This window comes from Macaca mulatta, chromosome 7, assembly GCF_049350105.2.
Source record: "Macaca mulatta isolate MMU2019108-1 chromosome 7, T2T-MMU8v2.0, whole genome shotgun sequence".
Taxonomy (NCBI): domain Eukaryota; kingdom Metazoa; phylum Chordata; class Mammalia; order Primates; family Cercopithecidae; genus Macaca; species Macaca mulatta.
The window spans coordinates 74,644,527-74,657,290 of NC_133412.1; the positions used below are offsets into that span (position 1 = coordinate 74,644,527).

Sequence of the window (12,764 nt, forward strand, 5' to 3'; positions counted from 1 at the left end):
TGCAGTGTGCCAGGCATTCCAGCCTGGGCAACAAGAGCAAAACTCTGTCTCAAAAAAATAAAAAATAAAAATAAAATAAAATTGATATTTGGTTCTTCATATCTTTTACCTCTTCTTCTTTTATTTTTTTTCTTTTGAGACAGGGTCTCACTTTGTCCAGGCTGGAGTGCAGTGGTGTGATCTTGGCTCACTGCACCCTCAACATTCTAGGCTCAAGTGATCCTCCCACCTCAGCCCTGCAAATAGTTCAGCCTACATGCACATGCCACCACACCCAGCTAATTTTTTTGTATTTTTTTGTAAAGACAGGGTTTTGCCATGTTCCCCAGGCTAGTCTTTTACCTCTTTGCTGAGACTTTCTATCTTTCCATTTGTTTCCAGAGTATTTACCCTTACTTGCCACATTTTTATAGTAAAGTCAGATGATTTTAAAGTCAGATGATTCTAACATCTGTGTCACTGTGGCATTGGTACTCTTTGATTGTCTTTCCATGCAAGTGGAGATTTTCATGATTTTTCATATGCCATATAACTTTTATTGTATTTGGATATTTTAAATATTACAAGACTCTGATTCTTGTTTAAATCTTATGGAGAGTATTAACATCTTTGTCTTGGAAGGCAATCTACCTAGTTGGGTTCAGGCTACAAATTTCATTCAGGCCTCTGAGGTTATAGCTTCAATCTCGGTTATATTTTCCAAGCCTTTCTGGTGCTATTTGGGGTTTTCTTATTGTTGTTGTCTTGTTTTTGAGATGAAGCTTTACTCTGTCACCCAGGCTGGAGTGTAATGGCACAATCTCAGCTCACTGCAACCTCTGCCTCCCAGGTTCCTGGGTTCAAGCAATTCTCCCACCTCAGCCTCCCAAGTAGGTAGGACTACAGGCATGTGCCACCATGCCTGGCTAATTTTTTGTATTTTTAGTAGAGAAAGTGTTTCACTATGTTAGCCACGCTGGTCTTGAACTCCTGACCTCAAGTGATCTGCCTGCCTCGGCTTCCCAAAGTGCTGGGATTACAGGCATGAGCCACCACACCCAGCCTGCAGGGCTATTTGGATCCGCCATGTGTGTGTGCCACCCAGTGGCCAGTGTGGGACTTGAATGATGGTTCATTAGTGTTTTTATTCTCAAAGTTTTTTATTCTCCAAGTATTTCATTCTCAAAGTTTTTCATATGCTCTTCAGAATCAGATCCATGCAGGAACAGCTTGGGAATGAGCCCAGAAATGTAAAAAGAGTTTATAAACCCAGAGGTCATTAATGATTCTCAGAGGTCATTTTCCCAAGCTTTTCCCTCTCCATAGTTTCCCCCATAGGGCCCCCTTTTTCAGTCCTCTGGCCAAATAGCTGGAGCTTCTTTTACCCCTCTCTGCCACATACTTTCACACATGAGTGTGTGATCTGCACCAAGGAAGAGACCCAGGAGAAAAAAAAAAGGAACAGGGGCTTGTCCCACTCTTAGGATCACAGCTCCTCTGAATGGAGAGGGAAGATTCTCTTCTCTCAAAGTTTTAGGCGCCTGTGGCCTCTACTGCTACCACTGTCACTGCCAAGAAATCTCTTTTCCATTCCTGAAGCTTGATCTAGAGAGCTTCTGGAGCTCTCTCTGCCCATGTTAATGTTTACATCTGGGTTTCAGACAGCATTAAGACTAGGCCAGGAAATGCCAGAAGGGGAAAAAAAAAAATAGTAAACACTGTAGGTTCAGTGGTACTTTGAGTTCTGGTCTTCATCCCCAATCTGTCCGTGACTATTTGCTTTTCAAAGTCGTCAAGTGGGTGTATCATACATTTTGCCTACATTTTTGGCTGCATTCAGTGGGGGATACAGAATGGAGTGTATTTACTCCATGTTATCCAGAAATGAAACTGCCATAACTATAATAAATAATATTAGTTATTGTATTTTTTCAATTCCAGAATTCTAATGATTCTTTTTTTTTTTTTTTTTTTTGAGACGAGTCTCACTCTGTTGCCTAGGCTGAAGTGCAGTGGCGTGATCCCAGCTCACTGCAACCTCTGCCTCCTGGGTTTGAGCGATTCTCCTGCCTCAGCCTCCTGAGTAGCTGGGATTACAGACATGCATCACCACACCCAGCTAATTTTTGTATTTTTAGCAGAGACAGGTTTCGCCATGTTGGCCAGGCTAGTCTCGAACTCCCGACCTCAGGTGATCCACCTGCCTCAGTCTCCCAAAGTGCTGGGATTACAGGTGTGAGTCACTGCGCTTGGCCTTTTCCACTTTTTATAGTTTCTAGGTATTTGGTGAAATTTGCAATCTTATCTTTTATCTCCTTCAATATATGAAGGAGGTAAACTAATTTTAATTTTACAATTCACGTCTAATAATTCCAAAAGTTGGAAACCTATGGGGCAATTTCTTTCTTTTCTTTTCTTTTCTTTTTTGAGACGGAATCTCACTGTCACCAAGGCTGGAGTGCAGTAGCACAATCTCAGTTCACTGCAACCTCTGCTTCCCAGGTTTAAGTGATTTTCGTGCCTCAGCCTCCCAAGTAGTTGAGATTACAGGCATGTGCCACCATACCTGGCTAATTTTTGTTTTTTGTTTTTTGGGTTTTTTTGAGATGGAGCCTCACTCTGTCACCCAGGCTGGAGTGCAGTGGCGCAATCTCAGCTTACTGCAACCTCTGTCTCCCAGGTTCAAGCAATTCTCTGCCTCAGCCTTCCAAGTAGCTGGAATTACAGGCACCCGCCACCACGCCCAGCTAATTTTTGTATTTTTAGTAGAGACAGGGTTTCACCATCTTGGCCACACTGGTCTTGAACTCCTGACCTTGTTATCCACCCACCCCAGCCTCCCAAAGTGTTGGGATTACAGGCGTCAGCCACCATGCCTGGCCTAATTCTTGTATTTTTAGTAGAGACAGGGTTTCACCACATTGGCCAGGCTGGTCTCGAACTCCTGGCTTCAAGTGATCCGCCCATCTCAGCCTCCTCCTAAAGTACTGAGATTACAAGCATGAGCCAGTGTGCCCAGCAACCTGTGGGCCAATTTCTATCTTCTGTGGACTTATCTTCATTTCATGCTGAATATTACATTTGAAATACTTTTTAAAAATAATTTGAGGCTTAAGATGATGCTGTCATCCCCAGATATGATTTTTGTTTGCTTCTGCCAGGTGCCTGAGGGCACTAAGTATCTTGAACCACCTAATTCTAATTTCAGGGATTGAGATATTTCTTACCACATGACTTGGAGCTCATCAATACCTCAATACTGTGAGAGTAATTTACTTGATTCCCCTTTCTCCTAGGGTACAAACCTTCAGGGTCCCAACCCAAAACCCAGGGGGCTTACAAGGGCTCCCACTCTTGAGACCATGGGCTCTAATTTTTGTCTCCTTAGTCTCATGAGACTATCTAAACTATTGCTCAGTCTCTCATTCTCCTCTTCTGGCATAAGAAATACCTCCCAGGACAAAAGCTGTGTCAAATGCTGGGACTACTATTCTAGATTTCTATCTCCTCCCAGATCCTGGCCCAGTAATTCTTCGCTTTGTCAGCTCTCCAGTGCCTTCAAGCAGATATTTTTATATTTTGCCTAGCTTTTCTAGCTGTCCTCAGTAGTTGAATTATCTAACCCAGCACTACCAGAAGCTGATATTGAATAACTGTTAGTTCTCTTCCTTTTCTGTGTCACTCCTGGCCTTAGATAATGTTACAATTGGTGCTAAACAAACCAAAGCAGTACACAAGACATAGAAAGGAAGAAAAAATGTTGAGAAGCTTTCAATGCATTTAGGTATCAAAATTAGGATAGGATGGTTTTACATTCCCTCTCTAGCCCACAATCTCACCTTTGTTTCATGCTGTTCATCCTTCCCAGAATGTCTTCCTTTTTCTCTTTCAGCTAATTCCTTTCCACCTGAGAATATTATCTTTTATATTTTAAAATTATATTAATTTTTTTAAATATGGCATTTCCCATAATAAATCTATACATGATGCCAACCAGTCTGGCCTCTTTCTAGATGCCTTCACTGGTGACTCCAGACCACACCGTTCTCCCTCTCTGAAAGTCCTCTGTTGTCATCATTCACCACATCCTCTTTGCACTTCTTTCTAGTGAGTCCAGTCCCCTCAATTCAGTAGATAATTCTTCAAGGCAAGGATCATGTCTCTCCTCAATCTCCCTCAATTCAACAGCCCTCAAAAGATATTTATATCCATGTCCTCCCTGAAAACTAAAGAGCCCTGATTGTGAGAGGAGAGTTCCCATGCCTTTGGAAGATCATCCTCAGGACCTTCAAGGCTTCTCAAAAAGAGACACTTAGGTCTCAAAGCATTCAGCAGGGCTCTCCCACACCTACATGGTCCTCTCCAAGGATTTTGGCAGATGGTGCATTCTACCATGTTCCCCTATGTACCTCAGCTCCAGAGATCTGAGGCAGTCCCAGAAAAAAAAAGTCTCATAAAAAGCAGACTTTGAGGGCACTGAAGGCTAGTTTCCATTCATCAGCTACCTCCTGCCCAGAGAGAGAGCTGTGTGAACAGCATGCCTGGGCTGGAGGAGAAGCAGACATTCTTAACAACTCAAGATGCCCCAGCTCTACCATCTGTTCCTCATCCATACCCATGAGAGACGCCTAACTCGAGCTTCCAGAGGTACCCCTATTCCCAGGAAAGAAAATCAAGACAGAGTAAGAGGGCACTGGCATAATATCCCAGAAACAGGGACCCTGAAAGTAACGAATCCTAACAAGAGACACGCTGGGCTCAAATGAATTAAAAAACAAACAGAACTTAAAAAGAGAGATGAGAAAGAAGATTTGGATCATGGAAATAGAGACTGTGGTCCCAAATGAGAAGGCTAAATACTAAGGTATTGGTTCTTCCAAAGTTTTACTAAAAGCCCATTCAAAATACAAATATGCCTTTAGTTATCCACAAAAGGATTTAACAGGCTTTATAATCTTGTTAAATGTAATTCATGACTATTTAAAAAATGGTGAACAAAAATTATAAAGTAAAAAACAATGGTATCTAGGAGTTTGGAGAATTTCAAACAATGATTCTATAGTTTTCCTAGAGGAATAAACAAGAGATAATAGTTAAGAAAAAATTTTAGGCCGGGCGCGGTGGCTCAAGCCTATAATCCCAGCACTTTGGGAGGCCGAGACGGGTGGATCACAAGGTCAGGAGATCGAGACCAGCCTGGCTAATACGGTGAAACCCCGTCTCTACTAAAAAAAATACAAAAAAACTAGCCGGGTGAGGTGGCGGGCGCCTGTAGTCCCAGCTACTCGGGAGGCTGAGGCAGGAGAATGGCGTGAACCCGGGAGGCGGAGCTTGCAGTGAGCTGAGATGCGGCCACTGCACTCCAGCCTGGGCGACAGAGCGAGACTCTGTCTCAAAAAAAAAAAAAAAAAAAAAAAAAAAAGAAAAAATTTTAAAGGAGTGTAAGAGAAGAACTTGCCCTGCCAGAAAGCAAACCTGTAAAAATTCAAACAAGATTGTCTTATAAAAAATCAACACACAGATGAATGCATTATGACAGATGTATATGTAGGAATTAAAATTGGCTCTAGTATGTATAAGAATTAGTGTATCAGGAAAGAAAAACTAAATAATAGATATGGTTTGAATATTCCACAAATAATGTTGAGGAAAATTACCTATTAGTCAAAAATCAAGCCAGAGACTGATGCTATATTATACACCCAAATACTTTTCAGATTAACTTAAAAATCAAATGAAAGAATTCAAACAACAAAAATTAGCAAAAATACAGATTACTACTTAATCTAAGACCAGGGAAGGAAAGCATAAAAACTATGAAAAAAAGGTTAAAATATTTGTACTATACCATCTTATATAGTCATTAAAAATAAAGTTCTTTTGAAGATTTTTTAGAAATCATGGCAAATGCTCATGAAATGATGAGAAGAAAGCAGGATACTCACGCCTTTAATCCTAGCACTTTGGGAGGCTAAGGCAGATCATGAGGTCAGGAGTTCAAGACCAGCCTGGCCAAAAAGGGTGAAACCCCGTCTCTACTAAAAATACAAAAATTAGCCAGGCATGGTGGTATGTGCCTATAATCCCAGCTACTAAGGGGCTGAGGTGGGAGAATCGCTTGAACCCAGGAGGTTGAGGTTGCAGTGAGCTGAGATCATGCCACTGTACTCCAGCCTGGGCTACAGAGCAAGACTCCATCTAAAAAAAACAAAAAAAGAAGAAGAAAGAAAGAAAGCAGGATATAAAACTGGATCAGAAAAAATGCATATTAAATGCTTAAAAAGGCCAGCGCACTGGCTCACACCTGTAATTCCAGCACTTTGGGAGGCTGAGGCGGGCAGATCACCTGAGGTCGGGAGTTTGAGACCAGCGTGGCCAACATGGTGAAACCCCGTCTTTACTAAAAATGCAAAAAATTACTCAAGCATGGTGGCAGGCGCCTCTAATCCCAGCTACTCTGGAGGCTGAGGCAGGAGAATTGCTTGAACCCGGGAAGCGGAGGTTGCAGTGAGCCGAGACCACGCAGACTCCAGAGACAGAGCGAGACTCTGTCTCAAAAAAAAAAAAACAAAAGCGTAAAAACCTACATAAACTACATATACACATAAAAAGATTGGTAGATACACCAAGATGTCCCTTCATCTCTTGGGTGATAATCATCTCTGGATGGTAGATAATAGGTGGATTTTTACTTTCTTTTTTCTTTCTTTATTTCTTCTTTTTTGAGATGGAGTTTTGCTCTTGTTGCCCAGGCTGGAGTGCAATGGTGCAATCTCAGCAACCTCTGCCTCCTGGGTTCAAGTGATTCTCCTGCCTCAGCCTCCTGAGTAGCTGGGATTACAGGCACCCACCACCACCCCCAACTAAATTTTGTTTGTATTTTTTTTAGTAGAGATGGGGTTTCACCATGTTGGCCAAGCTGGTCTTGAACTCCTGACCTAGGTGATCTACCCGCCTTGGCTTCCCAAAGTGCTGGGATGACAGGCATCATTGTGCCTGGCCTTTACTTTCTACTTCAAGTTTTCAGTTTCCTCCATATTTTCTACTATGACCATTTTTTTAATAATAAAAATATAACTTTTTTTTCAAAAAAATTTGGCAGGATTAGAGTATGAAAAAACAGACCAGGCTGTTTTATCACACTTGTAATAGCAGCACTTTGGGAGGCCAAGGTGAGAGGATCACTGGAGCCCAGGAGTTCGAGACCAGCTTGGGCAACATGACAACACCCTGTCTCTACACAAAATTTTTTAAAAAAGAAAAAAATAGCCAGGCATGGCAGCACACGCCTGTAGTCTCAGGCACGGAACCTGGGAGGCTAAGGCAGGAGAATCGCTTGAGCCCAGGAGGTTGAGACTGCAGTGAGCCATGATCGCACCAAGGCACTCCAGCCTGGGTGACAAACAAAGCAAGTTCCTGTCCCAAATAAAAAAAAAATCAAATTCATCCACTAAAAAGCAACAGCTTAAAAGTATACATACATAGATGTTAAACGTGTTTCACATGTATGACCTATTTAACAATTTTTTTAAGTTAAAAAAAAAAGGTTTTTGGCTTTGTTCTGTGCCTGTGGGTGGTTTTTTTTTTTTTTTTTTGGTTTGGTTTTTTTTTTTTTTTTTTTTAAGACAGAGTCTCTGTAGCCCAGACTAGAGTGCAGTAGCGCAGTCTCGGTTTACTGCAACCTCCGCCTCCCAGGTTCTAGCAATTCTCCTGACTCAGCCACCCAAGTGGCAGAATTACAGGCACAAGCCACCACACCCGGCTAATTTTTTGTATTTTTAGTAAAGATGGGGTTTCACCATGTTGGCCAAGCTGGTTTCAAACTCCTAACCCCAAGTGATGAACCTGCTTTGGCCTTCCAAAGTGCTGGGATTACAGGCGTGAGCCACCACGCCCGGCCTAACCATGAGGTTTTTGTAGGAGCAGTGGAACCAACACAGACAACCTCTCAGGTACCACACTGCCTGAGCCCCTCCTCCTACCTTTGAGAGGCAAGGAAGAGGGGGCTGGTACTTCCTCTGGCCCTACCAGGAGGATGCCACCATCTGGTATGGGGTTCCTCACCCTTTAGGCAGAGAAGCTAGATTTGCACACTAACTTGGCCAACAGCCTGGTCCCTTCCTAAATGAGCTATGAGGGCCTATGAGAGCCATCTCTTCCAAAAGGCCCTGCTGTCCAGCCTGTGGGCTGTCAGGCATCTGCAGCAGCCCTACAAAGCCTTCCCTGGGCCACTGTGAACTTACCACTTCATTGGCCAAAACTACATGAGACCAGGCATGAGGGGGGCAAGAGTCAGGAACAGGTTCCAGAAAGTCTAGTTTGAAGTCTCTGAGGTTTGTTCCACTCCAAAGCCCTCTGAACTACTGTTCCTACAGTCTGACCTTAGCACCCATGAAATAAAACCATTTCCCATGGTCACCCTTGAAACTAGTCTTTCTCTCCTTCCCGCCATGAAAGTTCTCTCCGTGGGAAAGCCCCTCCTGTTCTCCACAAAGCATCCTTTCCCCTTTGCTCTCTGCGAGGTGCTGTATCAGCTTGTCCCTCATGTGCTTCCCTTCACTGCTCCGAGAAACCACCTGTCCTCTGTCCCTATCCCTGGGAAACACTGCTTTCCTCCTGTTCCCCCATGAAGCCATTCCCGGATCCATAACTCCTGCTTCCTCTACCCCAAGAAATAGTTTCATCTTAGTTCTCACCAAAACCAGAGGCTGTCTCCACTTAAGGTTATCAGATTTAGCAAAAAGAAATACTGCGCTGGGCATGGTGGCTCATGCCTGTAATCCCAACATTTTGGGAGGCTGAGGTGGGCAGATCACTTGAGATGGGAGTTCGAGATCAGCCTGGCCAACATGGCAAAACCCCATCTCTACTAAAAATACAAAAATTAGCCAGGCATGGTGCCTCATACCTTTAATTCCAACTACTTGGAAGGCTGAGACACAAGAATCGCTTGAACCCGGGAGTTGGAGGCCGCAGTGAGCTGAGATCGCACCACTGTACTGCGTTCCAGCCTGGGCAACTCCATCTCAAAAAACAAACAAACAAAAAACAAACAAAAAAACCAAAGAAAGAAATACTAGACACCCAGTTAAATTGGGATTTCAAATAAATAACCAGTATTTCTCAGTGTAAATATGTTCCATCTATTTTATCCACCCCAGCTCCACTCTTGAAATATTTCTCCTTCTGTCACTCATAAGAAACACTGTCTTCTTTCTGTTCCACTATAAAACACTCTGTCTCCCAAAACCTCTGTGAAATAATGCCCTCTAAGCCCCTGAAACATGAAGCAATAACCAAAAGGGACAAATTGTTTCTTTCCTGCCCTCTCAATCCCGCCCCTCAAGCTCCTTAATGCTGCCACCCATTGCCTCTTTGGGGAGTGGACACTCCACTACCCCTGTCTCCACACAAAACATCATCTTTTCTCTGTGGGCTACCTGTTCCCTAGAAGGTGATGGCACTCCTGTTATCAAGTAAAACACTTTTCTTCTGTTTCACACCATAGTCGTATCTGATCCCAACTGCCACTTACTTAGTTCTTAGTAGGCACCAGATTCTTACAGCAGCCCTATGAAGTAGGTATTATTATTATTATTATTCCAGTTTTACAACTGGCTCTAGATCACACCATGTTAAGGCAGTCAGATTTGCTTATAGGTATGCCTGACTTCAGAACCTTAGATAAACCCACATTTAACCAGCATTTCCTGGACATTCAGCTTTGTTAAAAATCTCATGAGCAGCCAAGTTGCCACCACCTGCTGTACACTAGAGCACACACCTGCTCCTCCATCTCCCCCATGAAACACTGTTGCCTCAGCAAAGCCCACAGAAAGCTCTCCACTGACCCCCTTTCCCACCCCAGAGAATACTATCTTCTTCCATCTCCCTCCAGGGCACAGTCCCCTTGGCTGTGAACTCCTACACTCCCAGAAGAGGGTCACAGTCAGGCTGTGCTGCCCACATGCCTGGCATCAGGAAACGGGCTGGGGCGAAGGGCATGCCTGCGGTCCCTGTAGCTGGCACTCCAGTCCCTCCCCACCCCTTTCTATAAATAGCCCACCGCTCACTGGCTGCTGGAGCAGTTGCAGCAAGTTTCCATGAGGTCAGCTTCCCAGAGCAGCCTCCAGGCACCCAACACCCACACTTACCTCTCCTGGAGTCCTGTGGCCTGCTTGCCCCTGCAGTGGGCTGTCCCGGGTGCCATGTCTCCGCCGGGCAGGGGGTGTCGGCACCTGGACAGAGGCCTGAGGTGGGGCCTTCCCTAAGCTCTGGGCCCCACATTCTGGAGCTTGACTCAGAGAAGAAATGGGCTTACTGTCGGTGGTGGCCTCTCCTTTGGGCTTTGGAGGGGCGAATCTCTTTCTGTTGAAAGGCCTAGTGGGCTGGGGGGTGAAGGAGTGTGTGGGCTGGCCAGGAGCACCAGGCACCCCCTCATCTCTAGCCCCAATGGGTGCCTTCCCCTTGAGACTCTCTCCAGGCGCCTGGACACTCAGGGTCTGGGGGCCGTCTTCCCCCGGAAGTCTGACTGCCCGGGTGTTCTCCAGGTACATGTCCTTCAAGGAGAAATACATTTCCTGGCCTGGGCCCGGGCCCGGGCCAGGGGCCAGGGCCGGGGCAGGGGCCTTCTGGGCCTTGTCTGGAGTGCCCACAGCAGAGGTTGGCTTCCTGGTACTATCTGTGCCAGAGGACCCAGGCCCCCGTGCAGCCCTGCCTCTGGGCTGGGTCTGAACCTGCTCCACGCCCGCGGGCCCCTGAGTCCCGCAGGAGTCAGGCTCGTCTGAGTTGGGGATGCAGTTTTCTGAAGAAAGGCGGCTTCGGGCTGCCTTCTCTAACTCTGGCTTCCGCAGGCCTTGCTTGGATTCCTCATCTTTCTTTTTCTTCTTGGCCCCACTCTCCTCTTTGAGGACTCTCTGAGGCCCCAGCTCCATGGCGTCACAGATGTATGTCAGCAAGCCATGCTCTCCGTCCTCCCCATTCTCGGGGGCAGCCTCCCCGTTGGTGGTCACTTCTCCAGAAGCAAAACTGTTGATCAGGCCCAAACCTGAGTGCTGAGCAGACTCAGTCTCTCCCTCCTGCCAAACCGCCAGGGTCCCACCCTCAGGCTCCCTGGTAGGGACCGAGGGGTCCAGCGCTTCAGCCCCACTCAGTCGCCGCTTTCGCTGGAAGCGGTCGGGGCTGAGCTTGCGCAGCGTGTCGGCCTCCCCTGGCGCCGCCTTCTCGTGCTTCCAGCTCTGCTCGATCTCGCGCAGCTTTGCCGCAGCCTTGCGCTTCAACTTGGCGAACCAGCGCTGGTGGATCTTGTACTCGGTCATGGTGCCCACCTCCAGGACCCCTGAGCAGGACACAATGCCCTTGCTGTTCTGGGCAGAGGCCTGGTAGATGGCAGCATCTTCTTCTCGACACCTAGAGGTAGGAGCATGAGGTGCCACCTCTCCCCTTCTGGGAGGTGAGAGCCCCCACACCCCCCAGCCAGAGCCGTTCAGAGCCGGGCACGCTTCCCCCTCCCCACTGCAAGCCCTGCTGTGTGCCACGCCCCATCTCACAGGTCACAACATACAACACCCTCCATTACAGTTGAGGGAACTGAGGCTGGCAAAAGGGTGGCGGCTGACCAAGGCCATACTGTCCCAGGAGGGATTAGACTTGGGGCCCAGGAGAGCTCCCTTCAGAAGCATGTGACCAACACAGCCCCTTGTGAAGTCATGATGATACAGTTGCTTTTTTTGGCTGCTGACCTCATGGAAAATATTTCTGTAGGTCAGGACCTCCACTGGTTGCACCAGCTCTCTGTCAGGAATACTCCCACCCTGGCCTTAGGAGCTCCCAGACACTGGAAGGCAGATGTGGTTCACCAGGTAGTTCAACCACACAGCAGAACCCCGCCCACCATCCCCAGAGAGTGCCTGGGCATCTCCATCTAGACTACTCCATTTCTGAGGGCAGGACCCCAGCCAAAGGGCCCTCGGGAGGGCAAAGAGAGCAAAACAGGCCCTTCTCCCTCACCTGTACAGCTGCAGTGTGTGGCGGTTGCCCTGATGAGTGATCTCATATTTTGGCAAGCCACAGTAGCGGTCCAGCTCCGTATCATCCTTGTACCAGGTCACCTCTGGCTCTGGGTATCCTGAGAAAGAAGCAGGAGATTGGGTTGCAGGAAGGCCAGTTCCAAAATAATGGGAAGAGGCCAGGCACTGTGGCTCACACCTGTAATTCCAGCACTTTGGGAGGCTGAGGTAGGCAGATCACCTGAGGTCAAGAGTTTGAGACCAGCCTGGCCAACATGGTGAAACCCAGTCTCTACTAAAAATACAAAAAAAAAAAAAATTACCCAGACATGGTGGCGGGCTCCTGTAATCCCAGCTCCTTGGGAGGCTGAGGCAGGAGAATCGCTTGAACCCAGGAGGTGGAGGTTGCAGTGAGCCAAGATCTCGCCACTGCACTCCAGCCTAGGCGATAGAGTGAGACTCCATCTCAGTAATAATAATAATAATAATAATAATGGGAGGAGAGAACACGAGGCCATGGCTTTCCAGACCACCTGAAGAGACTGGACAGGACCACCTGCCCCAGGCTTGCTGGAAGAACAGAGCCACCGTATGATAGCTCAGCTTATTTTTAGAAGCTGGTCCCTGTCAAAGCTGAAAACAATTCCCCCTCAGCAGTAGGAAGGAAAATATGGAGGAGAAACTTCCTAGCTTCCTAATGGCAAGGGAGACAAGGAGTTTCCAGAAATCCCTGGCTCCTGGGAATAAGCTTCCTTCTATAGTGGCCCGTTCTACTTC

At 46.6% G+C, this 12,764-nt stretch overlaps 1 protein-coding gene and 1 long non-coding RNA gene across 7 annotated transcripts in view; one reads left to right on the forward strand and one right to left on the reverse strand.

Moving 5' to 3' along the window:
- LOC144330068 (uncharacterized) overlaps positions 1-12,469 on the forward strand; it is a 33,877-nt gene extending 21,408 nt beyond the window's left edge. The window contains exon 3 of the long non-coding RNA XR_013395929.1: positions 12,440-12,469. This is a non-coding gene — a long non-coding RNA (uncharacterized LOC144330068). The remainder of the gene's footprint in view (positions 1-12,439) is intronic.
- ALPK3 (alpha kinase 3) overlaps positions 1-12,764 on the reverse strand; it is a 60,909-nt gene that overhangs the window by 26,927 nt on the left and 21,218 nt on the right. For all 6 annotated transcript variants that reach the window (XM_077940164.1, XM_077940165.1, XM_015142928.3 and 3 more), the window contains 2 exons: positions 11,989-12,106; positions 10,134-11,388 (listed from right to left, as the gene is read on the reverse strand). In XM_077940164.1, the coding sequence (XP_077796290.1) occupies positions 10,134-11,388; positions 11,989-12,106 (1,373 nt within the window). The remainder of the gene's footprint in view (positions 1-10,133; positions 11,389-11,988; positions 12,107-12,764) is intronic.